Source organism: Nymphaea colorata, chromosome 5 (assembly GCF_008831285.2).
Source record: "Nymphaea colorata isolate Beijing-Zhang1983 chromosome 5, ASM883128v2, whole genome shotgun sequence".
NCBI lineage: Eukaryota > Viridiplantae > Streptophyta > Magnoliopsida > Nymphaeales > Nymphaeaceae > Nymphaea > Nymphaea colorata.
This window is the reverse complement of record NC_045142.1, coordinates 24,863,350-24,891,187: the sequence shown is the minus strand read 5'-3', so window position 1 is coordinate 24,891,187 and position 27,838 is coordinate 24,863,350. Positions and strand designations below refer to the sequence as shown.

The window sequence follows — 27,838 nt, the reverse complement described above, 5'->3', positions numbered from 1 at the left end:
AAAAATTGATTAAAATTTTAAAATATTTTAAAAAATTAAAGCTGAGATGTGGGATCATTAAATTGGACATCAAATCTGTTTTCCACCAACTCAATTCGAATCTACTGATTCAGGATGTTTCTGACACAGCATGCTATTAACACAAAACAAGCCCATGTTTCTGTTAGAATGAACCAATAACATATAATATAGAACATCTTTTTTAAACCTATAAAACAAAAGTCCTTTAGAAATCAACAATATGAATGCTATGGCTTTAGATGATCACTTAACAAGAACAAAATTGGAACTTGAAGTCCTAGTTTCATACAGCTTTACACTACCACAGGAAGGAACAATATAGAAACACAACTGAATACTTGAATCCAACTTCTTGTACTGTTTTTTCCTAAAACAAGAAGGAATGCTAGCTCAGAGAAAATAACATCAAGGATGACCACAGGTTCAGCTAGAAGGCACTGAAGTTACAGAAAAAACTGCAAGATCAGATAGCCAAAATTCAAGCTCGTCTACACAACAAATCAAGAAATCACATGATGGAAGCAATACATAAACCCATTAGAAACACATGAAAAGGAACTCAAAATTTTATCAAAAGACCGAAATTTCCCATGAAGATATTGCTTATGTGAGTGCAAATTCCCCAACGGGATACAACCCCCACACAAAAGGACAAATAACAAGTTTACCAGAAAATATATAAGAAAAAGATATCTAGTTACCAAGATGGAATTGGTGACCGCATCACAGTTTTGCTGTTGATCTGTCTCCATTATCCATAACTGGATCCAAACAAATTGAGCACAAGATCTCCTCTTCAACAGCACATGACATGCGACACTTCTTCTCCTTTCCCAAGACATCTGAACAGGACCGCTTCAGGTTTTTTGGTTGTTGCAGTGCTAGTTAACCAAAACGAAAAGGAAGTTAATTTAAAGTATATATGTACACAACTTCAAATAAACACACACCTGCATAATAAATGTTTATGCCAAAATCCTTCTTTAGCTTCTAACAGAAAAGCTTTATGTTCGTTAATTTAGCAAGCAGGTACCTGGATCTTGTGAATTTCGGATGCCAGCAGGAGAGTTTGATGCCAGTGGATTCGTATTAGAATATTTTGATTCCATACTAAGCATTCTAAGAGATATTTTCCGTAAATAATCAGCCTGGAAAAACAGATTAGGGATGGTATGAATAAAATAATTTATATTCCAAGCCAAGTCCATGATGTAATTTTCAGCATCAGGAAAACTGCAGTGAATTCACCAAAATGAATGGAGCTTGGTTTCATTTTGACATTTCATAAGCCCCCAAAATGCAAAAGGGACAGCAGAGGTTGCCAACTGATAGAAATGTAGCACCAATATCTGTAACCCGAAAACAGCACTCACGCAGGAGAGAGAGAGAGAGAGAGAGAGAGAGAGAGAATGAAAACAAGAAGAAACTGAGGAGAAGAAGCCGTAGCCAAAATGGTTTGCACGGCCTCTATTTATAATCTCATTTTCAGAATTCTAAGAGTCTCCAATCGTGGAATCCTAGGAGATTTCACAAGCTCCAAGGACATTAATTACATCATAGAAACCTAAGAGACTTCACATATAACAAGGATATTAACTATAACATAGAATCCTAGGAGACTCTTCACATGTTACAAGGACATTAAATATTTTAACACATTCTACAAGGAGGTGGAATCCTAAGAGACTCCTCTTCAACGTGCTGGTGAAGGATTTATATTTTAACACCCTCCCTCAAGTTGTGCATGGTTTTGCACCATGTACAACTTGCCTTTTAGAAACCAGAATCGTTCCTTTGTTAATCCTTTTGTAAATAAGTCTGCAACTTGTTCATCTGTACGAACATAAATAGGCTGAATTTCCTTGTCTTCCACCTTTTGTCTAACAAAGTGTTGATCAATCTCAATGTGCTTTGTTCGACCATGTTGTACGGGATTAAAGGCAATGTTAATAGCGCTTTGATTATCGCACATTAACATTGATGTTTTAATCTTTTCTCCAATGTCTTCTAGCAAATGTCTAACCCATGTAACTTCAGCAGTACCTGCAGCCATGCATCTGTATTCAGCTTCAGTGCTGGATCTTGCTACTGCCTTTTGCTTTCGACAACTCCAAGACACAAGATTACGTCCAATGAAAATACAAAAACCAGAAATGGACTTTCTTTGATCGGGATCTCCAGCCCAATCTGCATCTGTGAATGTCATAAGTTGATGTCCAGTAGTTATATTTTCACTCTTACCATAAACTAAGCCATCTCCTGCTGTCCCTTTAAGATATCTTAATATTCTTTTGACAGCATCCATGTGAGTATCTCTAGGTGCATGCATAAATTGGGATACTTGATTCACAGCATATATAATATCTGGTCTAGTAAATGTAAGATATTGAAGTGCCCCAACAATACTTCGATATTGCGTAGGATCTTCATATAACTCCCCATCTTGAGCACTTAGTCTTTGATTTAGAACACTAGGAGTTCCAACAGGCTTACAATCAGACATACCTGACTTTTTCAACAAATCCAACGTGTATTTTTGTTGTGTCAATGTGAGGCGATTATTGTGCCTATCAATCTCCACTCCAAGAAAGAATCGTAAATCACCAAGCTCTTTCATTTTGAAGTTTTGCATCATCAAAACTTTAGCTTCTTCTATGTGTTTTTCTGAATTGCCTGTGATAACAATATCATCAACATATATAAGAAGTAAAGTAAATATGTTTTCCTTTCGATAAATGAAAAGAGAGTGATCTAGAGGACATCTCCGAAAACCACATTCTTGAATCTTGCAAGAGAAACTGTCAAACCACGAACGTGAGGCCTGTTTAAGTCCATAAATAGATTTTCTTAGTTTGCAAACCCATGCATGAGAGTCTCCTTTCGTGTATCCTGGAGGTTGTTCCATATATACTTCCTCCCTTAAATCACCATGAAGAAAAGCATTCTTCACGTCCATTTGATGTAGTCTCCATCCATATTCAACTGCCAATGATATAATCACGCGAATTGTTCCCATTTTGATCACAGGGCTGAATGTCTCATCATAATCTTCTCCATATTGTTGTGTAAACCCTTTTGCTACTAACCTTGTTTTGTGTCTTTCTATGCTGCCGTCAGGTTTGTATTTAATTTTGTATACCCATTTGGAGCCCACTACGTTCTTTTCGTGTGGCCTCGGAACGATCTCTCATGTTCCACATTCATGCAAGGCATCCATTTCTTCTTTCATAGCCTTTCTCCAATGATGTGATTTTGATGCTTGATCAAATGAAGTAGGTTCTTCCTCCTTGCCAATTTTTGCCATGAATAACTGAAAATCAAGTGATAAAGAATCATAGCTAACCCACCTGTGAATGGGATGACGAATGCGTTGGGATCTTCTAAGGTGGGGCATGTTGTCTTCTTCACTGTGAGCATCTCTGTCCCTTAGTCGTCGACTGTAGATAAGACCCGAATACCGATGTGCATCGTTGCTCTGTTCATTATTGTTTTCGTGATGACTTGATGACTGTGTTGGATCTTCTTGATTTTCACTTTGAGCCATATCCGACGGTTGTATTGCTCTCTCTGAATCTTCACTTTGAGGCACATCATTTTCTATAACAGCATCTGCATTGAATAACTGTGTACTGGTCCAGGGATCATAAGATTCAATGGTCATAGGCATTTCATTTGTATTATCAAAACTATGTTCATCAAAAATGACATTTCTTGAAGTTTTGATACGTTTAGTTGTTGGATCATAGCATCGAAAACCTTTATATTCATCAGCATATCCAACGAATCTACATTGAATAGCTTTGTCTTGAAACTTGTTCCTCAAGGCAGCATCAACGTGAACATAGCATACACAACAAAAAACCTTCAAGTTCTTGTAATCAGGTTGTTTGCCTAAGAGTGTAAAATATGGCGATTTAGACATCAAGAGTGTCATAGGCAAACAATTTATTATGTATACAGCAGTATGGAAGGCTTCAGTCCACAAGGAAATGGGCACATTAGTATCATGCATCATGCTCATGGCGCTTTCAACTATATGTCGATGTTTCCGCTCAACTACACCATTTTGTTGTGGTGTGTAAGGGCAGGAAATTTGTCTAGTTATCCCTTTTTCAAGTAGAAATTCAATAAAATCAAGCGAGGAATATTCTCTCCCTCCATCACATTGAAAATGCACCACATTGGATGAAAATTTAGTTTGAATCATGGCATAGAAGTTTCGAAATATGTGAGGTACTTCTGATTTGTGTTTCATGAAGTAAATCCAGGTGAAACGTGAGTAAGAGTCAATGAATAAGACATAATATCTTGACCCAGACATGGAATCAATAGGGGCTGGCCCCCATACATCAGAAAAAATAGTTTCAAAAGGTTTGGAAGCCCTTTGATTTATATTATGGAAAGGTAAAACATGACTCTTACAAAGTCCACAACTTGAACATTTTTTGACACTTGAAGTAAGAGGTAAACTTGATCTTGGAATGAGACTATCTGTGACAAGTTTTTCAATGAAATGTCGACCACAGTGTCCTAGCCGACTATGCCACAAATCAGACTCCAAAAATTGGTTAGGGCCCCTTACTTTTGATTGAAAATGGCAAGAACTTGGCACTGATGACGCATTATGAGAAAGAGAAAATGTCTTCAATCCTATATCAAAAGTGGATGAATCCTTGGGTAGACATTCCTTGAGGACGTACATATTCCCTTGACGCTCCCCTCTAGCGAACATTTTCTTCGTTTGGAGGTCCTTGACATAGACAGAAGAAGGTGTGAATTCAACAGAAGAGCTTGTATCATCAATGAGTTTAGAAATGGATATGATGTTCTTTTTGATATTGGGAGCAAGAACAACATTAGACAGTGATAGAGACGAGGATGACAATGGAATATGTGCATTTCCAATATGTGTAATAGGATGAGATTTTCCATCACCTGTTATAATGCAACTTCTACCGTAATGAGGGGATAAGTTAGTCAATTTACCTGCATTTCCTGTCACATGGGTAGCTGCACCTGAATCCAAGAACCATTCTCCCTGCTCATTTTGCTTTATAGTCATCTTTGAGAATGCGGCCATCAATAGCTGTTGCATATCTTCAGCGGTGGATTTAGAACTTTGTCCTCCTTGTTTATAATCATGTCTTACCCCTTTGTTTTTATTTTGAGGATTAAACCAACATTGTGCCTTCATGTGTCCTTTCTTGTTGCACTGAAAACAAATTGGTATTTTTCTTGAAGTATCCAAAGGAGACATACCTTGGTTATGTGGTGTTGGTAGAATGCCACGACCACCATGGTTGGAGTTCCCATGGCTCTTACCAAACTTTACATTCATAGCCAACACATTTTGGGAGTTCCCTTGATCAGTCCTTTCAATAACTCTTTTCATATTCATTTCATGTTGGAGAAGTTTACCTTGTAGTTCGTTGAAGGAAGGCAGAACAGGAAGGACCTCAAGAGCTGTAATTAAAGCATGATAATCATGCCCAAGTCCATTCAAGGTTTGCTGCACCTTTTCCTTATCAGAAATGTTATTCCCTGAGGCAGCAAGTTGGTCTGCGACGGCCTTAATACGCCCCAAATAATCCATGATAGACGTTGAACCTTTGCTCAAATTCTGAAATTCTTTCTTTAAGTACATAATTCGAGCTTCTGATATTTGGGAAAAGGTATTAGCAAGGGTTTCCCATAATTCTTCTGCAGTACAATCATCAGAAACTGAAAGTAACACTTGTTGAGATAAAGTGGACAAAATATACGCAACCAGACTTTGATCACGTCTCATCCACATAACATGTTCAGGATTGTTGTCTTCATGAACAGCAATAACTTCTCCTGCCTCATTTTTTATTTCCTGTAAGACGGATATTGGTGGAGTCTTTGTTGAACCATCGAGATGTCCAAAGAGGCCTTGACTTCTTATGAAAGGCATGATTTGCCTTTTCCAGATCAGATAATTCTCATGGTTGAGTTTTTCGGTAATAAGGTGAGGAAGAAAACTTGAGGACATGCCAGAATGCGAAAGGTTTTCCATGACAGCAGAAAGGAATGGTATATAGGTAGAAGATGAGAGGGAAAGAAGACACGATATAACAAGATGTGTCCTTGGTAAGCAAGAAGAAAAAGGAACAAGAATTGCGCAAGAGAAAAGTAAATTCAGGATAGAGACAAGATGAGAAAAGAGTTCTAACCAGATCAGACCTGTTTGGGCATTTCGTTTGGTAGAGATAACGTAACCTGGCGCTCTGATACCATGATAGAAATGTAGCACCAATATCTGTAACCCGAAAACAGCACTCACGCAGGAGAGAGAGAGAGAGAGAGAGAGAGAGAGAGAGAATGAAAACAAGAAGAAACTGAGGAGAAGAAGCCGTAGCCAAAATGGTTTGCACGGCCTCTATTTATAATCTCATTTTCAGAATTCTAAGAGTCTCCAATCGTGGAATCCTAGGAGATTTCACAAGCTCCAAGGACATTAATTACATCATAGAAACCTAAGAGACTTCACATATAACAAGGATATTAACTATAACATAGAATCCTAGGAGACTCTTCACATGTTACAAGGACATTAAATATTTTAACACATTCTACAAGGAGGTGGAATCCTAAGAGACTCCTCTTCAACGTGCTGGTGAAGGATTTATATTTTAACACCAACAAGGTAATAATTTGCATAATATTGTAACCTACGGCAGGCATACTCTATCCTATTATTAAGCACTAATTGTTTTAGTTGGTTTATAAATTTTTTAACAATTACAAACGGTCTTTCGAACTTCTCCAGGCCTAATCCTTGATCTAAAAGATCATGTCCTTCTAGACAATCTTTGGCAAAACAAAAGAAATCCCTCATACCCAAAAATCCTTTCTTTATTAGCCAGGAGTTAACTCTTTGTAAAGAGACAATAGAAGACCTGGCCGAAAAATTAAAACAGTCGACAGCGAGGTCGAATTACTGAAAAAGCAATGGGAAAAGGAAATGAAAAAACAATGGGAAGAAAAAAGAGAAAGTTTTCCCCCAATAATTGATGAAGCTAAAGAGCAAGTCTACAAAATAGTACTCCAAAAGCAGAAGAAGGAACAAGGACGCATCCAAGATATACTAAGATTTCTTGCAAGAAACCCTGGACTAAGAAAGAAGGAAATGAAATTCTGTTTAGTCAAATATCAGCAAGACAGACATATTGATAACTCTTTTTGTGAGTGCAATAAAGGATTTGGGATCGTCCTGGCAAGTATCAATCTCAAGAAATGGACAGACACAGAGATGTTTGATATGCAGGTCTCCTTGAAAAGTTTAATGGAACAAGAATATGTAAAAAGGATTGTCGTAACAGCCATGGAGCAGACTCATATGCTGCGATTCAATTGACGTCTGGCCCATATAGTAGAACAATCCTATGAAAGGAATTTTTCCAACCTAAAACTAAAGACTCGTAAACAGAGTGTGAAGTTGTATGCATGATACATAGGACTGCGGGATAAAAAGAGATGAGTACCTAGTAGTTTACTGAGAAATTTTATATTCATTTCCAAAGTATCTTACAGATAAACCCTGGCCTCTGTGAACACTTCTACCAAATATATGACAGTAGTCCTGCAAAATGGACTGGTGATGACCAAAATGTCGGAGCAGTCATTCACAGAGACAACAATGAAGATGAGTGGAATGTTGATGGTGAAGGAGAATGAGATGAAAATGAACAATACGAAGAAGAAATTATCGAAGAAATTGGAAACAACTAGAAAGAAGTAGGGACGAAGCTGCCGAGTCCTTAAACCTGCAGCCTAACGTTTGTCAAGACCGGAAAAACTTGACCCTTGTAAGTCATGGTTAAACTTTCCATGGGTAGAGTGCTTTCCATGTAAAACGTAAGCATCATCCGTTTGAGAAGAAACGTGATAAACTTCTCTTTGGGAAAATCCCCCAAGTTAAACATAGGATTTGCGTTGCAAAAGGGACAGCAGAGGTTGCCAACAAGGTACAACTTCAACAAAAAAAAAAAAAAAAAAAAAGCAAAGATAACTATTGCATCAACTAAATCAAAGCCCTTTCATGCTAAATTGAGGTCATGGGATGCACCCTGTGAGGCATGAATGGTATCCACGATGCCCACTATTTGCTTTTCTTTCATGAAGGTAACAGGTGGCTCTGACCTATTTATAAAGAAAATGGCAGGTAATGGTAGATACCATTTTGATGGATCACCATTATATATATATATATATATATATATATATATATATATATATATATATATTAACGAGTAGCACTAGCACCTAACACAGACTGGTCCAACCGTCCCTTAAAAAATCAATTTTGCAAGATTGACACACAAGTGAGAACACGGTGAAACTGTTTCCGTCTTTGAAGGCAGCTGAGAGTAATGGGATAAAATTGAAGTATCTTCATGATATTTCCAGAAATAAAAATGTCACAATATTATCCCAAGATGTTCCAGAAAACAGTTCTAGAGATTTCCAACAAAATGTACTTTTTAAAATTTTTTAAACATGTGATTTCTACTTTTGTTTGTGTATACTTTCAAAAAGTTTTTCCATATATTTCTTTGTCTTTTTGCAATCAAAATACTACATATACTTATTATCTCATAATTCATTTATATTTTCCAAGTGATAAAGCTTCTGACATTTTCACTTGAAACAAACCACATTATGCAATAAAAAGTACTCGTAAAAAAAATATTACAAGAATGAAGTTGGAGACTGATATAAAATTCACATCCCAAAGCTCGCATGAAAAACACACCTTTTGCTGTATGTATAAGATTCTATAGGAGTTTAAATATCAATAGGCTGAATGTGTTGCATGTAAACATGGTTGATTACAAGGTTTTGAAGATCATACATGTATGAAAGATATTGTAAAGGCATTCAAAAAGAAAAAGAGAGCTGGTCAGACCAACCCAAATAGAAATGACTCTGTGAATGTGAATGGATGGAAAAGACTTATATTAGTGATGCTCATCAAAAGCTCTAGCAGAAACCAAGATAGATAAGAAATGTGTTAAACTAGTCACATTTGAAATTGAATTGAACCCCCAACCCAAAAAAAAAAAAAAAAAAAATTCAACGGTCGTTCAAAAATAATTCATATATAATCTACAATTTTAGAACACATAATTGACATAGAATTGTATTTTCTGAACAGGATCAGAGATTTTAGAAACTAGAAAAGTTTCAAATTCCTTACAGAATAGCATTTAAATATTGTAAAATTTTCATATATTCAAAATATATTGATTATTGAAGGGAAAAATCACATTCATAAAGTAGATCACAGAAAAATGAGTGAAAAAGTACTAAAATGAAGGGACTGACATACCAGTAGCAAAGTAGAATTGGATAAATGCATGCATGTGTATGTGTGTCTATTTATTTATTTACTTAACCAGTATCACTATGAGACTCGCTTTTCCAACCTCTTTTTTTCTTTTCTTATTTAAGCAACACCAACCAAAATACATAATCTTTCTTTTACATCTTTTGTAGATGGAACTAAAGGGTCTGGACTTTGAAAGACATAGAGGTTAGTTCTTAGCATGCCTCCTAGAAGAAGGGCCGGGCCAGGAGGGAGGAAACGAAACTGGGTATACATTTCAACGCCATCAAATGCAGAGTCATTAGTCAATACTTATTGCTTCACAATACCAGGATGACGAAACTTGAGAAAAAATATTCCTCAACAGATGGCTTTAAAATTGTTTGCTTGACAACTTTGAATGAATGGCCTGCTTGGGATACTTGTTAGGAATCACTGTTGGCTGCTTCAGACAAACCTTATTAGGAGTTAGGAGGCAACAAGGTTCATGTCAATTCATCCTGACAATCAAATGAAAATGTCCTTGACATAAGGACGTGACCACATGACTCTGCAACATCACCTTTTTTTTTCCTATGCACATATAGAGGTTTCTCTCTTATAGGGAGAACTACCTCAAACTCAACGCATCTCCTGTTGTTCAATGGCACAAAGAACTAAGAAGAACGGAGGTAATAAAGCAATAAAGAAGGAGGTGGCATAGGAGAATGGCATCCCAAAGGCAATCAAGACAACTGAAGATTATTAGGTGAAATGATAACAAAGGAAAAATCCTGGTGGAGATGATGAATATATGATGTGGCAAAGGAAAAGGGAAAAAATTCCCACAGAAAAGCGAATTTAGAATGCCAAACAAAACATACTTTCAAGAATATTGATTTCTGCTTTACATAGCCTCATGTAATATAAATTATATTTTGTGAAGGCTTCCTTTAGTAAGTACTTGAAATGCACCTACTTGTCTAGAAAAGCAGGATCAAATGGTAGATGGGACAGCTCCAGCTAAGTGAATCAGACCCACGCCCCATGTGCACATTAATATGTCAAGATTCAACAGAAAATTAACCCAGGTTCCTAGCTTATCAAAGCAAAACATAGTGGACAAAGAAAACAAATTCAAGAGCAGATAAAATAAAATTCTAACAAGAAAACACATGCTATTAACAGAAGAAATTAGAAAATAAGATCTAATGCAAACCTGACTTGTTGCGATAGCATAGATTTTTTGTTCAAATCTTACAGCAATTCTATTAAGTTCATAAGGTGCTTCGGGATCCGACATCGGTAAATGTTTTCTTAATGTCTCCATTCTGCAACGAAAACACATCGATGTTCATTCGTCACCCTGAGGAAGCAAACGAACAAGTAGGTGCTAATAAAATAACAACACAAATTAAGGGTGTACATGTTCTAATCTGAACAATCTGAACGGATTCTATCGAATTCAGCAAATTTAAACCCCAAAAAAATCAGGGGAAGAAAAAAACCAAAAACCATAGCTTAACCGTTGCGCATCCTTAAACAAATCGGTAAGCAGGCATCCCTCACGTCAGGACTATCCACTACAATCGAACTCAACGGATCACCAATAGTTCATCACTTTCATCCATCCTTGAAAAGTCAAAATCTTCGACAACTTTCTAAGCGCATCGCTAACAAACAGAACACAGTTTTTTCGAGGAAATTCATGGAACCGATCTCTAACTCAAATAATTTTAAAACAAATTAAACAAATCCGTAGCTAGGGGATGGTGTCGGTAAGCATCGTAAAGAAATTAGACACCTTCAGTATCAATAACAAATAGCTTCCTCCTGCCCCCCACCCATACACACACACACCGAACGCGCGCGAGCGAGAGAGAGAGAGAGAGAGACAGAGAGAGAGAGAGAAAGAGAGAGACAGAGATTGTGCAAACCCTGCTTCATCATTCTCCCAAATCAAGCAACATAACTCAAATGAATCCATTCTTGCCATGAATTATAAAAAAAAAAGGGAGAAAAAAGTGCCCAACATCTCAGCCACCCAACACAGACACGAAAGGTGAAGAAATCTAAAGTTGATCATGCAAAGAAATCGAACTTGCTTACATCTTGTTGACAACCCTCTGTCGGGACTCCGGGTCTAGATCGAACCTCCAAACGCCGGATGCCATCCCCGGCTCTCCTTGCGCCGTCCCCCAACCAATCGCCTCCCCAGTTCACCCAACTCCACCACCCAAAGCAAGAGAGGAAAAAGAGGACGTTCGGAAATTAGACTTGGCGGACATTCGAAAATTACAAAAATACCCGGAAACGTTGTCAGTTATTGTTAGATGAGGCCGAACCTTTCGTTATTTTCCTTTTTTTTTTTTTTTGTATCTCACTTTCCGCCCGGTAGATATGAGAAATTTTCAGTTTACAAAAGTTTGCCACTGGTAACAAATTGTTCTGATTGAACTTTAAACTACTTCAAATTATTTTCCAATGTTTTTTATTTTCATTTTATTGGATTAATTTTTTGTATGCACCATAACCTGTATAGATATTAATTTATGTGTTATAACCATAACAGGGAAAACTGTGTGCCCATCATATAAATTGATTGATATTTTTATCATTTTACAATTACATTTTTTTTTTTTTACTTCATCCATGATGCTTGAGTTGAAAGTGTACTATAGGACCACTTATATATAAGGTGCAACTTGGGGAGGGATCACACCTTAGATCATCTCAAATTTAGATCACCTCGAATTTCAGATATGAAGTATGCCAAAACAAGCCTAAAGGCAATAAGCCTCTTAATCATTCAAAACATTTTTTTTGTTGGGCTGTATGCATGTTCAAGCCCTTGGTTTATGATTTCATGATATTATAGCCAAAAATTTAAGTAGAATGGTTCATATATAAAGAGGGGAACAGAAATAAGGAGAATGTCGAATATTGTCGGATGCTATAAAATTTGAAACCGTCGTTAGAAGTCTTTAACTACATTAGAGACAGTTTATAATGCAGTGACATTTATGGTGTTTTTAGTGACAATTTATGATTGTTTTAGCAATTGGTTTGAGTTTTTTTTAACTATCTTGGCTGATTTCGACATATATTTTTCAATTGAAACAAGTGAAAATAATTATAGAATTTAGCAAATAGATAGTATAGATCGTTGACATATATGTGTCTCTACCCCTAAAAACAATAATTAAGGCATCAAATTACCAAATTCAAGGATATTAAATCAATAAATTCAATGTCAAATAGCCTCTCTCTCTCTCTCTTTTTTCCTTTTTTGTCCTTCCCCCAATTTGGTTGTTTTCTGGGGGTCATGTTTGGAGGTTGTGGCTCATTTCAGCTTGGTGGCGCATTTGGGAGGAGCGCAACAACAGGGTCTTCAGGGGCACATTTTCTTCGCCGGAGTCTGTAGCTCGTCTTGTACAGAGAGATGTTTATTTTGCCATTCAGCTGCGGCGGCGTCCTTTTTCTGCGGCTGGGTGATGTTGCCGTTTTGTCCTTCCACTCTCTTTCCACCCTTTTTTTTTTGTACGTTGTATTGTATATTTCCTCTTTTGCTTCTGTCTTGCGGTTTGTTATCGTAGCTAGGGAACTTCTTGTCTCCAATTTTTGTATTTAGGGTTCTTCTTGTCTCCAATTTTTGTATTTAGGGTACTTCTTGTTCTCAAATTTTGATATACATTCCCATTTTATTGGCTCTCTCTCTCTACTTAGGGTGTTAATCAAAAAGACCATTCTTGAAAGAGGTTGTATCATTGATATTTAAACTAGTGACCGACCGCTTACACAACCTCTAGGATTCCAACATTGTTATTTTAATATTGAAAGTATCACCACTATAAAATACATGTATTTACTAATGCAACAAAAATATAAAAAGTCAGTAAAGATAGTAAAAACCTTAGTAAAACCGTTACTAATGCGTTTACTGATGCGACAGCAAACGTCAGTGTTGACGATGTCATTGATACTTTCACTAAACATGAAGTAATTAAACATTAGATATTAAGAGCGGACTATGGGTGTCCTTGAGCTCTAGCTTTTAAACATTTATACAACAAAAACAATAACAATGGTGATAATAATAACACTATCATTATTGTTGCTTCATGATTCGGGACCGAGTTCATTATGAGCCAACCTTTTATTACGCGCAGCATTTTCCATCCCGACGTATTTTCATAACGACCACACACCAACACACAGCAGACAAATTAAATAGCATAAATGATGTGGCGCTTATGGAAAACAATAAATAAATAAGTCAGCACTTCCCTCGAAATTAAGGGAAAAAAAAGGATAAGGAAATTAGTATCTAGCTTTATTTTTCATCAAGAAGCATTTTTTTGAAAATTTATTACAAACCTATTCGTTGACCTTAAAAAGTTGAGCCGTTATTTGTTAAAAAATTGTGATCTTTCCGAAGATTATAATGGCAGTAACACTGAATCTAGCCAAATTATGAGGTCATAAGCAGTTGATTCAACTGTGTGTATATATATATATATATATATATATATATATATATATATATATATATATATAGAGAGAGAGAGAGAGAGAGAGAGAGAGAGAGAGAGAGGGAGCTGATACTGCTATTGGTGGCTTTGTCTATTTTTCCAACAACGGACAAAGGGGAAAAGCCCGTCAAGAACTCCCATGGCATCAGTGACGAAACATCACAGTCCTCCAAATCCCAAGAGGTACACCCGTCTTTCTCATGCACAGGAAATGCTCAATGCAAGAAATACGAAATTTATTCCATCTGTACAGCACAACATGATTCATATGTTAAATTAAAAAAAGTTAAACTACAGAACTACTCAAGAAGAATAGCCATGAGAAATTCCCCATAGTTCCTCTTCGATCTGATAAAAGGGGTCCTCCTTTAAGAACTTATCCCCTTAGTGGTCCAGTCCCCTTGCAAGGTAAACACAAGGTGCACCCATCATCACGCCGTGCGGTTGTGATATTAGGTCTCGTCATCACCATTTATGATGAAATTTTTTTAAAGGCATATCTGATATAATGTTCCGTCGTCACTTTCCAGTGCAGCTGTCAGCTAGAAGCACATTTCTAATACAATTACATGCAAGTATCACTTGGACTTCCTCATCAGACGAGGAACTGGAACTAGAGCTAGAGGAGGAATCGCTTTCTGAACTGGAGCTTGTCTCCGGTTCATCGACCACCACGATGTTGAATAGTGCCTTGCACTGGTGGTTCTTCTCCCACTTACCCTCACATCTAAAGCATAGGCCCTTCTTTCTATACTCCTCTATTTGTTTTGGGGTCAGGTAACGTGTTGGGAGGTCACGGCCCGGTCTTGGGTTGGGCCTAAAGGGGACGCGAGGGGATGAGAGGCACCGCAGATTTCACCATGTGAAACTCGATGGCTGACGAAGAAGATGAAGAACTCGCCTCTAGACCGAGGGAGAGAGAGACAGCCTCACGAGAAGGAGAGAGAATACAACTTAGCAAAATGCTTTCCTTAGTCCAAAATTCCATACAAACTCTAAGATCCAACACAATATATACATGTCCTAATTGAACGAGTCTACAATCCAGATCTCGTTCTCTATCCACAATCCAAATCCACATTGCCAAGCACAACCCGCTTGGCTAGGTCCTTATTTCAAAACCCAATGGAAGTAAACCTATTTACTTAACAAAAAACATTTAAACTAGACTCGGGCCCAATGCCCAACTCGTAAACAAAAAGGTTAAACCCCTGAGCCTTGTGAGCCCAGGGTGGGGACCTCGTGAGGGGACCCGCCCTCACTTCGGTTGGTTAGATCAAGAGCTCGGTCTAGTTTGACCGAGCCATTTGCCTAAGACCTTGGTCTTTGGCTAGCCTCAAGGGACATAAGACCGGACTCACTTGGTTAAGACTCGACTAGCTTAGTGAGACCCACTCTAGAATCACAATCACCCTGAGACGTACCCAGTTCAAGCACCGTCTTGGCTTCAGCTGCTCCTCCCGCTCCTCCCACTGCAACTGACGCTGGTGCAGAATCCTTCTCCTTGGGACTTACCTGCGCGAGCTGAAGAGAACGCGCCCAAATCTCTGACGCCTTCCTCTTACGCCGACTGGGTTCGGCCTGCTCTGCCTCTATCTGCACGGGACCTGGAAATTGGTCTGTAACAGATTCCCCCTCCCTACCTTGCGCTTGTCCTCGAGCGCTAGAAGAGGGGAAACGGTGAATGATCGTCCCGAATTCCTCCCAAGAAGTACCCCTGTCGGGTCCCTCCCATTCTACGAGCACCTCGTGCCTGGTTCTCCCTTGCCGCTGTACATACCTGTGTTTGAGAATACGGTAGGGAGTTGGCAAACTATCCGGGACTTGCTCGATCAAAGTAGGTACATCACCCTGATGAGGCTTAAGCCTGGTGACGTGAAAGACTGGATGTACCAACGCTGTTCTTGGAAGGCCAAGTCTGTACGCAGCCTTCCCTATCTTCTGAATCACCGGATAGGGTCCATAATATCGAGGTAGCAGCTTCGAATAGGGCTGACCCATCAAGGACTTTTGCTTAAGAGGCAACCTCTTAAGCCACACATAGTCTCCCACCTGAAACTCCCGGTCCTTTCTTCCCTTATCGTATACTTGCTTCATACGATTTTGTGCTTTGACGATGTTTTCCTTGAGAGATTCTAAGACCTCTTCTCTGGTGCGCAACTCACAATCTACTGCATCATCTTCCGCAGTACCTCCTTCATACTTTGGTATTGGTGGAGGTGGAAATCCATACACACCCTCGTAAGGGGTAATGCCAGTAGACGAGTGAAGGCTCGTGTTGTACGACCATTCTGCCCAAGGCAGATACTTAACCCATGTTGATGGTCGTTCGCCTGCGAAGCAACGGAGATAAGTCTCCAAAGACCGGTTGACGATTTCACTTTGCCCATCTATTTGTGGGTGGTGGGCAGTACTAAAGTTTAACGTCGTACCCATATTCTTCATGTACTCCTGCCAGAATGCACTCAGAAAGATGGAGTCTCTGTCACAGACGACGGACTGTGGCATTCCATGCAGTTTCCCGATATACTCTTGGTAGACGTTGGCCACAAGTGGCCCTTGATACAACCTCGGCAAGGGGGCGAAGTGACTATACTTAGTGAGCCGATCCACGACAACTAAGACTGCCTCTTTCCCTTCTGATCGAGGCATGGCGTCGATGAAGTCCATCGTGACATCAGTCCACGGCTTGGTTGGTATAGGCAGAGGGTTCAAATGACCAGGAGGCTTGATGGCCTCGTACTTCTCCCTCTGGCAGACTATACACTTCTTGACGTAGTTTTGTACTTCTGCCTTTATTCCTCGCCACCAAAATTGGGCCTTTATTCGCGCAAGGGTCTTAGCGACCCCTTCATGACCCGCTGCAGGGGTGTCATGAAAATGCTGCAGGAGTTCCTGCCTTAGCCCAGAGTTAGGAGGGACTACAGCCTTGTCCTTCCTATACAGAAGATTTCCTTTGACTGAATACAAAGGAATGGATCCGGGGTTCTGTTGAACCGAAGTCTTGATTAGCCTTAATGACTGGTCATCATGTTGATCCTGGGCTAATCTCGTCCAAATGTCCGTCTCCACCACAAACAAAGTCATCAACTGTTCAGTGAGGCGGGAAAGAGAATCCGCCGCCTTGTTCTCAGGACCCTTCTTGTACTCGATTTCAAAGTCATACCCCAAGAGCTTCGCTAGCCATCTCTGTTGAGTGGGGGTAGACACACGTTGTTTCAACATGTACTTCAGGCTGTTTTGATCGGTCCTGACGATAAACTTGCGTCCAATCAAGTATGGACGCCACTTTTCCACCGCGATTACGATTGCAAGCAACTCCTTCTCATATGTAGAGAGGGGCTTGGCCCGGCTAGTCAAGGCCTTGGACATATACGCGATGGGATGACCATCTTGTCCTAGTACTGCTCCGACGCCGACTTCACACGCATCTGTTTCAATAGTGAAAGTCTTTGAGAAATCGGGGAGAGTTAGTACTGGGGCGGTCATTAGAGCTGCTTTCAGATTGTCAAAGGCAACTCTCGACTTCTCAGTCCAAGAGAAGGCTCCTTTCTTCAGCATCTGGGTGAGGGGCTGGGCAATAATGCCATATCCCTGGATGAATCTCCTGTAGTACCCAGTTAATCTGAGGAATCCTCTTAGACCTTTGAGGTCCTTGGGCAGAGGCCATTTCTCCATGGCGTGCAACTTTTCGGGGTCTGCCCGAACCCCTTCTCGGGACACGATGTGTCCGAGATATCCAATGGAAGATTGTCCAAAACTGCATTTGGACATCTTCGCAAAGAGCTGGTGCTCCTGAAGAATACCTAGAGTTATTTCCAGGTGCCTCTTGTGTTGCTCCTCGTCCTTACTATAGATGAGTATGTCATCAAAAAATACGAGGATGAAGTCTCTGAGATGGGCTCTAAACACATCATTCATACACCGCTGGAATGTAGCCGGTGCATTTGTCAGTCCAAAAGGCATTACGAGAAATTCATAATGCCCGTCATGCGTTCTGAACGCTGTCTTCAAGACGTCTTCATCGAACATTCTGATCTGATGATAGCCGGCTCTGAGATCAATCTTGGAAAATACTGTGGCGCCGGCCAATTCGTCTAACAACTCATCAATAACTGGTATGGGGTGCCGATCCTTAACAGTCACCTCATTCAGCGCCCTGTAATCAATACAGAATCGCCAAGTGTTGTCCTTCTTCTTCACTAAGAGAACTGGTGAAGAAAAAGGGCTGCAACTAGGCCTAATGATTCCGCTTTCCAACATTTCTTTCACAAGGCGCTCGATCTCCGCCTTCTGGCTGTGCCCATACCTATATGGCCTGACGTTGACAGGCTCCGCACCTTGTGCGAGGACGATACGATGATCATATGCCCGTTTTGGCGGTAAGCCTTTGGGCTCATCAAAAATGGCTGGAAATTGGTCTAGGACCAATTGAATGCTTGGTGGAATTGGTTCTTCCACCTTATCTTCAGCTACTGGTACATCCGTAGCCAGTGTAAGTACCCAACAAGCGGGTTGCTCATGCTGGATGGACCGCAATGCTGCCTTGGGACGCGTGGAGCTGGCGAGTCCCTGAAGAGTGATCGATTCCCCTTCTCCGTCTGGGATGAACGTCATGGCAAAGTTCTTCACATCCCAACGAATATCCTTCCAAGTTAGGAACCAAGGCATTCCTAAAATCAAGTCGACTCCGTCTAATGGAATGACTAGGCAATCCACTTTGAAGTTCTTCTTCTTGATGTTGACATCAATGCCATTTCCTTCATGGATGCACTTGAGTCGATGACCCCCTCCCACGATTATAGTCTGTGGGCTGCTCTCATTGAGAGTGACCTTGCACTTCTCAGCGGCTTCTTCGGTTAAGAAGTTGTTTGTTGCACCGCTATCGAGCAGAATCAAAACTTTCTGGCCATTGATGCGGCCAAAAACTCTCATGGCGTTAGCCTTATGGGGATCCTGGATAGAATGTAAGGATTCAACCTCTTCAGATTTGTCTTCTCTGTTCGAGGTTTCTCCCTTCTGTGGTTCCTCAGATTCAATTTTCTTTCCTTTTCTCTTCACTTGGACTTCCTCATCAGACGAGGAACTGGAACTAGAGCTAGAGGAGGAATCGCTTTCTGAACTGGAGCTTGTCTCCGGTTCATCGACCACCACGATGTTGAATAGTGCCTTGCACTGGTGGTTCTTCTCCCACTTACCCTCACATCTAAAGCATAGGCCCTTCTTTCTATACTCCTCTATTTGTTTTGGGGTCAGGTAACGTGTTGGGAGGTCACGGCCCGGTCTTGGGTTGGGCCTATAATCGTTCCCACGGTTGTAGGGAACCAATTCCTTTCCTTGGGGACGGAATTCTCTACTTTGATTCCGAGAAGTAGAGGAGAATGAGGGTTTCTTCCTCAACTTGTCCGACCTACGAGCCTTTCTTTCTCGTTTACACCGGGAATTGACAATGGACAAGAAGGCTACTTAGCCAACACAAGAAGCAAAATAGTCATGATTCTGCAGCACTTTGCCTTTGGATAAGGACCAACATATGACCCAGTGACAAATACCACCTTGTATCTTCTTATGAGACTTCATACAACAGAGGATGCTCTTAGATGCCCACTTTCTTACAAAGATCTAAGTGCAGCAATAGATCACTCCAAACCTAGAGAAAAACTACGGAATCGTTTTACAGGACGTTGTACATCAAAATGTTATGATAATTTACATACATATATACATTACTCATGACAGATGGCAAATTATTTTTCTACAAGTGAAACAGAAGAGTCATGTTTCTCCACCACTTTCCCTTGGATACAGCACTATCTAGATATGTGAATGGGAAAAATATTGTGGAGTCTTTTGTAGGACTCCATGCACACTTTTTCATGGATAATGAGTACAGTACAATTATCCCCTTACTTCAAGCAGGAATGAAAAGATCCAGAACAAGCTAAAGGATAACAAACTGTACACGTAAAACCTAACCAATGGAGCAATCTATCCTTATACTGCCTATTCGAACCAAAGGAGCCTCCACAACCATGCAGTAGGCAATCATCATAAGGATCACAACCGCTCTGTCCAGTCATCCTCACCAAAATCTGAGAAAGAACGATATTTATCTGCCAAAACGCCATTGGCCATTCTCAACTCTCCTACAAGTTGGGCACTGCATTGAAGCTTTTGCATTGAATGCTGAACCAATACAATCTGAAAAATAATAAACCTTGGATCAGAAAAAAAAAAAAAAGAGAAAGATGCCTATCCTCAAATAACATTTGTAGGTCATAAAAGACTGGAGACTCTTTTGCAAAAGATCACTAGCGTCAATCTAATAATGGCGCACAAATGCAGGCCAAATTACAAAGGCTTTTCTGGCTATGGTACATGATATCCAGAAGAAATAGCATAGGGAAAGGAAACAAGAGAAACAATAAAAGATAAAATATGCAACAGAGCCAAAGTCAAAGAACAGTTCTATAGCAGACACACAGATGCAAGTTCCATAGCAGACACACGTAGACATTTGTCAAAGCTGAAAGAAACACATATCTAAAAGAAAGAAAATACATTGATATGAAGTACGGTCAAGCTTGATTCTCACCAAGTAAGGGCAAACACGTGTCAACCACCAAGCAGGCTGAAGTTATCAGTTACCAATCAATAATCCTATATAAAGCATCATTTGGAGGTGAAGTATCTACAACTTGTTTATCTTTGTCATAAATATGATTCCTTATGACCCAAATAGATACAGACCTTCAGAGGGAAGAAATCATGGTAATATGTATTGCTGAAATTAAGTAAACTATCCAAACAATTATGTATGCCGTGTAAAGAAATAAAAATTGCTAATTCATTCCCCCAACTTATCCAGAAAATAGTCAGTCAGTAAGTCAATGATCTGTCAAATATGCACTCCATCTCATATGTAAAATTAGGTAACCTTCAAATCTGCATGATATATCAACGATCAGAAGGTATACATCAATAAAACAATCATAATTGCATAAAACAAAATACGAAGGATTTACGTTTTTTGCTAAGGCTCTCTAACTGAACCTTCGATGGCACGGCCCAAACTAGAAATATTTCGTCAAAGATAAAGATTGAATGAGTTGGACGCCCTCAAATTTTTGTCCCTAGAAAATCTTGGATTTTTGATGATTTTATCCATACATTTAATGATTTCCACTAGTTAAACAATAGCGATGCCAAATATAAAAAGCAAATTCAGTTGGAAACAATTAGCACTGAAATTCAAGATAGTACCAGCATTATCGATATAGACCACTCATGTTTACACTGGGTATCATTCGAATGTAGGACCTTTATCAGGTGCTGGTGCTGCACTTTTTCCCAACTTACCAAATTCATGTGTCACCTATGATTAATACAGTTAACTACATAAGTGCACATTGACTTTGGTTTGTTAAATGAGCAACAAATTCACAAGTTCATTAGTTTAGACTCGTAATTGCTTTGGTACAAACATTAGACTTCATTTTGCTTAAGTTTGGCATTGTTAAATTAAATGAGTCACAAATTCATAAATTCATTAGTTTAGTCTCAGGAACCCCTTTGGTATGTACAATATTTAAATTTTGTTTCGCTTGTAATATTAATAGATCTGCGCCAATATCTGCACTTGCACACACGTGACATGATTCAAACAATGGTCCATTGATGACAACATGGCAGATCACCAAAACGCAGTGGTGTGGCCCACATGGGCCTGCAGGCTCTAAATCTTAAATGGACTTGGGTCCTGGGTCCAGCCATCTGAGCTGCCCTCGCTTGTCCCAGGTGCGCCTTAGCCATAAATTTGTGGCTCCACAACTGCCAAAACGTGATATGCTATTTTGCTTCCATTCATAAATCAGATACACAGAACTTAGTATCTGCCCCCCAATCATAGGATTCAGCTCTGCATCATTTGTGGATGAAACAACTTGGTTTCAAGATGCAATATGAAATCTTCAAGCTTCTTATCCAGTTCCCCAAGAAAAATGGCATCCATGTAAACATGAAACACAGTTACAAACCTAACACGCCATTAAGGCATAATTTATGGGTATTAAGAAACAAAAAATTAACATATAGTAGTCAACAATCACTATAAGCCGGTGGTTGCCAAAATTGGTCCCCGAACCGAATTGGGCAGGCTGCCAATTTGGAGAATCAGCTGATTCACTGATTCAGCTGAATTGGCCAAAAACTAAAAAAATCATTTTTTCAAAAAATATATAAAAAATAATTAAAAATTTAAAATCTTACAATATTTTATAATTAGATAATGCTGACATGTGACATCATTAAATTGGCTACCGAATCAAATAATTTTGCCACCAACTCAATTTGAATTGGCTGATTCTGACAGCATGCAATAATCAGAAAGCTAGTCCATAATTCTATTAGAATAAAGCCATAAAATATAACATAGAACATCCTTTTTAAACATATCAAACAAAATTCATCTAGAAATCCACCATCCTAACAAAAATGGAACTTCAAGTCCTATTTTTATACTGCTTTGCACTACCACAGGAAGGAACAATATAGAAGGTTGAAACACAACAGAAAGAAAAAGAAGTCTAGTTACCAAGATGGAATTGGTGACTGCATCGCAGTTTAGCTGTTGATCTCTCTCCATTATCCATAACTGGATCCAAACAAATTGAGCACAAGATCTCCTCTTCGACAGCAGATGACATGCGGCACTTTTTCTGCTTCCCCATGACGTGAGAACAGGACCGTTTTTGTTTTTTTGGCTGTTGCTGATGCTGTTGAAGGGAAGCTGTATCTCCATATAACCTTGCCTGGTTTTGTGTCTGAGAAACTGAAGATGTATTTTGTGGATTACCTTGTCCTGTGAAATTATATGCGGAGTCAGCTGAAATCTGGGACTTGTTCTGCAACGTAAAGTTCTGGTTGACGATATTGGACAAAGCTGGCCTGGTTTTTTCCCATAATGGAAGAAAATGTGGTGTGAATTTTAAATGTAGTACTATCAGACAAGAAAGAATTTTGTAGATTCATTTATCAGTTCCATCTCCATGCTTGAAAACGGTCGTAAAAAAAAGGGCAAATGTTGTCATTGGTTCTGTAGTTGCACGTGGTGTCAAGCTAGCCAACCACAAACAATATACGTGACTTTATGTGAAAACCTGATGCAGTAAACAGCTAGGCTAAGAGCCATTATGGATTTCTAATGCATAAAACTTTCTCAAAGGATGTCGTTACTTTCACAATCAGGTACCTGGAACTTGTAAAAATTCGCCTCCAGTGACAAAGTTGCATGCAGATATCGGTTCCATCTGAAGCATTTTAATGGATATTCTCCGCAAATAATCCGGCTGAGGAGAAAAACATCATAGCTAATATGTTAATAGAGTCCAAATAAATTCAAGGATCTAATAATTGATGTTTTAAGCAATCTACACTCAAAATAGCTCAAAGAAAACCACCTTCATCAGAAGGGGCCCATTTTCTTCTGCAATAACAAGTATGGTCTTTCTCAATCACCAAATCATTTGACGAGTCACACCTAATGACTCAGCAATGCAATGAATGCAAAGTTATGCCGTAACAGATGACAAGTTTCACGAAATGTACATTGGTAGATACAGCGTTGCTTCCATCATTTGAAAGAAAACTCAGTATTTCCTCTATCAGGTGCTCCAAGTTACATATTTATCCAGAAAAACAACAGAAACAGAAATACCAGATAATTGTAACTATGAAGAACATTAATATTTTAAGATTTAAAAAAAAAAAGGAGCAATGCTCGTTGCAAGAAGGGCTAGTTTCCTTCTAGTACATGAATCGGAGAGTGGAGAAAATTTGAAGCGGATAAAAAGAAAACATATTGAACAGAAAATGCATGTCGTTAGCAGATGAAAAAGAAAATCGATTATGAACCTGACTCATTGAAGTAGCATGCATTCTTTCCTCAAATCTTTCGGCAATTTTCTTAAGCTCCAAGACTCCAAAAGGACCAGAGATTGGTAAGTGTTTCATCAGCGTCGCAATTCTGCACAGAAAAACACAACCATCTTATCTATTGTCATACAGCAACAGAAGTAAACACCACGCACTAAACCAAAATGCCGCCTCATTTCATTGCAATTTTGCAAAATTCCAGACAGCCAACAACTTTAAAAGAGAAATCCAACTATCCGCGGTTCAATAAATGAAAGAGAGACAAACTAAACCTAAAAGATTATCAACAAGTCATTTCTTATATCCACTCCGAAACCTAGTATCAGCCGACAATTTTTTTTTTTTCAAGCGAATTGAAAACACAGTTTCCTCGGGCGAATGTCATAGAACCGATTTCTAACTTTCCAACTAGGCTATTAAAAAATACGAGTTTTGATAAGTGGGATGCTGATATATATATATATATATATATATATATATATATATATATATAAACAATCCCAATTTCACAAAAAATAAAACTCTAATAATGTAAGCATCTTGTCTTATAACTCTTCTCAATGACACAATCAAGACCTCAAACAAGATTCTAAAGACAAGACAATTGCATAGTCAGAAATTGATAGAACCTCCCTTAAAGAAAGCTATTTATCAATCAAAAAGCAAATAAAGAATTCTAACAGTCACAATTGTGCTAAATCCACTATAATTTTTTCAGAAAACAAGAACTCATTATTTTCGAAAGGAGCAAAAAAAGAACTGATACCGATAATAATATCTACGCAAAACAAACAGTTAGATAGAAAAATATTCTTTTTTTTTTGTACATTCGATCGACGATTATCTGCCGCGAAGCTGCAGAGAGCTCCGACCTCCAATCCGTCGACGTCATCCCCAAATCTCCTTGCGCCGTCGACGCACCGTTTCCCTCCATATATACCACCACCAAAAAAAAAAAAAAAAACTAGCGACCAATCAAGACACAACCTAATCAAAAAAGCCAGAAACAAACAACAGAAACAACTCCTACATCCTCCTACGGAACTCCCCAGAATCCAACGAGAACACAAGGAAAAAGAAAAAGAACAAGTATGGGAACCCCCCACAATTCTCTCCTTCCTCCCTCCGCAGCCACTTTCTCTCCTTTTCACAGAAAGAGCGGAAAAGGGCAAATGCAAAACCTTGGTCCCGCACAATTTGGTGATTGTAATGACGATGGCGACGTTGATGATGACGGCAGAAAAAATGGGCTCATGACTACAGGAGGAGTGCACCCGAGCCGCTATCGGAGACGGCATCAGTAACGTCTCATCCTCTTCTATTTCGTAAAAGAGGGCACCAAGTCTCCGCTTTTACATTCAACTGCCGTACCCACTTACAAATTAAAAAAACGTTTTGTTTTGTTTTTTCAGTATCATCTTCCGCGTAAGACCTTTAACTCATATTCTTATACGTTCAAAGTTTTGTGTTGATTTGAAATATACCTTTCAATTCAAGTGTCGTAATTATCAAAAATATTTATTATTTTCATTAAAAGTATGAAAATATGAATGTAACCTAAGCGACATGGTTACGATAAAATAACACTGACATACAGACCCCTAGTGCAGCAACAAAGGACACATATTTTTTAAAAAATATTTTTGCATATTAATTTTAAAGTTTTAAATACCATTTTTGCGTATCCAAAACTTATTTTTCTCGTTTTTTGTATTAGTTTTGCTGGAATTTTCGTGCATATATATATATATACCGCTCACTATCCATACCAACATCCGTATAACCTAGATACAAAATGCAAAGCCGATACTGATATTCATATATTCATAACATTGCTTAAAATTTACTAATCACACTGAGTTCAATTCTTTTAAGAGGCGGAGCTATGTTGCCAGCCTACAAAATTTACTTTATTTATATATATAAACTTCTTAATTTGACTTAGTATTAAATAAAATATCGTACGAAGACATGGTGCGGATATTGACATAGGAGTCCACGACTAGAGAGAGAGAGAGAGAGAGATAGATAGAGAGAGAACATAAGAATATTTTTCGTTAATTTGGTAAACTTAATTTCTTTTTATTTCTAATAATTATCATTATTTTTTTAGGAATTTTGGAACATTTGGTGCCCACCCTGCCTTGTTCAAAAAGAAGTCTGAATGCATTTAGGTGGACATGAGTCACCATTTGACTTTCATAATGAAGATCTGTATGCTTCGTGTATCTCTTATGCCAAGAGAGAGGTTTTACCACTACTTCCGTAACGGTTTTGAATTAAGACTAGGCACTGAGTTAGGGTTAAGGATGTTAAGTATATCCGATTTGAATTGGATATTCGACCAAATCAATCTAGAAAAATTAGATATAGAAAAAAAAATAATATTTGATTAAGAAATCGGATCGGATCGGATTTAATAAATGGCATCCTATTGGATTCGGATATAGATTCGGATCATATTCACTTTATACAAATATCTTGTATCTAATGCTATTACATTTTGAAAAATGACAAAATCTGGTTAATTCAGATATGAATATAAAAATCGGTTTCGGGTCGTAAAATCGGATTTTGGATTTAGATTTGGATGTGACTTTTCTTTATTCATATACGAATCAGAATCAAATCCAAATATGTGAATACCTGAAAAAGCGGATATGATTCAGAGCATATATGATCCAAATCTCATCCATTGACATCCCTACGAACTCGGTCCAGCTAGGCCTATCAAAACCTGAGATTAGACACAAGTAAAAAAGATAAACTAAAAAAAAATCAACTCACACACACACACTATATATATATATATATATATATATATATATATATAAGAAAATTGAATGGTGACTATGATTTTTGAGAGCCATCTAACCAGGACTATCCGATTCAACATAACAGGTGATTAAGAGCAAAACAAAGAGAAAAATGTGTTAGACATTTTCATCATTTATCATTAATTCACACATTTTTCTCTTTGTCTCCTCTAAATCATTCATCTGCTTTAGATGAACAACACTCATTAAATAGCTAAGTGACTTTGAATAGTCATAGTCATCGTTCACTTACTATATATATCTATATGAGTGATTGGTACCATGTGGCCAAGAGACAAAAACCAGACACACTAAAACTAAAAGCCATTCACTTAAAAAACCTTTTCTACAAGAGTATTAGTGGCAGTTTATGGTGTCATAACAGTGTATAATGTTTTTCTGATTTTATTGAATAGAAGATGTTGGATTGCTAAAAATTGAAAACCATTAAAGAACAATTCTTATAAGAGCATTAGGTGCGGTTTACGATGCAATAACAGCTTATAATGTTTTTAGCAATAGCACTTGGTGCGTTTAACAATTATTTTTAATTTTTAATCATCAGATAACGTTGGGCATCCAGCATATTTGAATCCTCCTATAGTGCTGCATAGATTGTCCGTCCCGTAAGTTCTAAATCCATGTAAATTGAATCAACTAAGTACCGTGCAGATTATCTGGCCCCTAAGTTGCATAATTTTATGAACCAGCCGAGCCTTTGTGAGTTCTGAATGCCTATCTCCAATAAGGTTTTTCTTTAATTTTACAACAAAATTCACCAGAAACTGAGGCAGCAGGTTTGAAACAATAGCATATCACAATGACTGAGCATCTTGAAAAATATCATGAAACTTAAAGAAGTTTTCTTCCTCGCCTTGCCCCTTACACTGCAGTACTTGCAAGAAGCAACTCTTTTTACATGTTTGCAATCATTAGCTTTTCATGACAAAAGCAAGCATAGGCGAGCAGGCCTCATGAGAATAACATCAAGAAAAAACTGAGGCACCAGAATGACAGTATTGAAACTTCAATCCAAGATCTTCAAGTTGACAACCCCCCTTATAAACTCTGGTGGTTGATTTACTATATTTATTAAAATGGCCATTTAAGGATTTAAGCATCAAACGTTTTGCAGAGACGAGATGACGAAATGGCAGCACAGCAAAAAACCGTTTGCAGCCAACAAAAAAATGTGATGAAGACCTTCA

The 27,838-nt window shown here is 38.5% G+C and overlaps 2 protein-coding genes across 4 annotated transcripts in view; both read right to left on the bottom strand.

The window, feature by feature from the left end:
• The window catches only part of LOC116254949 (mediator of RNA polymerase II transcription subunit 15a-like), a 54,052-nt gene extending 42,464 nt beyond the window's left edge, over window positions 1–11,588 (bottom strand). Inside the window, exons 1-2 of one of the 2 annotated variants that reach the window (XM_050077775.1) lie at window positions 11,459–11,588; window positions 10,569–10,680 (exon numbers count right to left, since the gene is read on the bottom strand). In XM_050077775.1, coding sequence (XP_049933732.1) covers window positions 10,569–10,680; window positions 11,459–11,523 — 177 coding nt within the window. In that variant the 5' untranslated portion in view covers window positions 11,524–11,588. Of the gene's footprint in view, window positions 1–10,568; window positions 10,716–11,458 lie in introns of both variants that reach the window. The other variant, XM_050077776.1, reaches the window with a different exon arrangement.
• A 7,992-nt stretch (window positions 11,589–19,580) lies between these two features.
• Window positions 19,581–25,125, bottom strand: LOC116254951 (mediator of RNA polymerase II transcription subunit 15a-like). 2 transcript variants are annotated; one of them, XM_031630627.2, is made up of 5 exons: window positions 24,996–25,125; window positions 23,794–23,905; window positions 23,132–23,228; window positions 22,475–22,741; window positions 19,581–20,082 (listed from the first exon to the last, which is right to left on the bottom strand). In XM_031630627.2, exons 1-5 carry the CDS (start codon window positions 25,067–25,069, stop codon window positions 19,991–19,993), a joined length of 642 nt encoding a protein of 213 aa, XP_031486487.1. In that variant the 5' UTR covers window positions 25,070–25,125; the 3' UTR covers window positions 19,581–19,990. The 2 variants fall into 2 exon arrangements, with proteins under 2 accessions (XP_031486487.1, XP_031486485.1); XM_031630625.2 differs by lacking the exon at window positions 24,996–25,125 and adding an exon at window positions 24,642–24,989.
• Window positions 25,126–27,838: the final 2,713 nt, after the last annotated feature.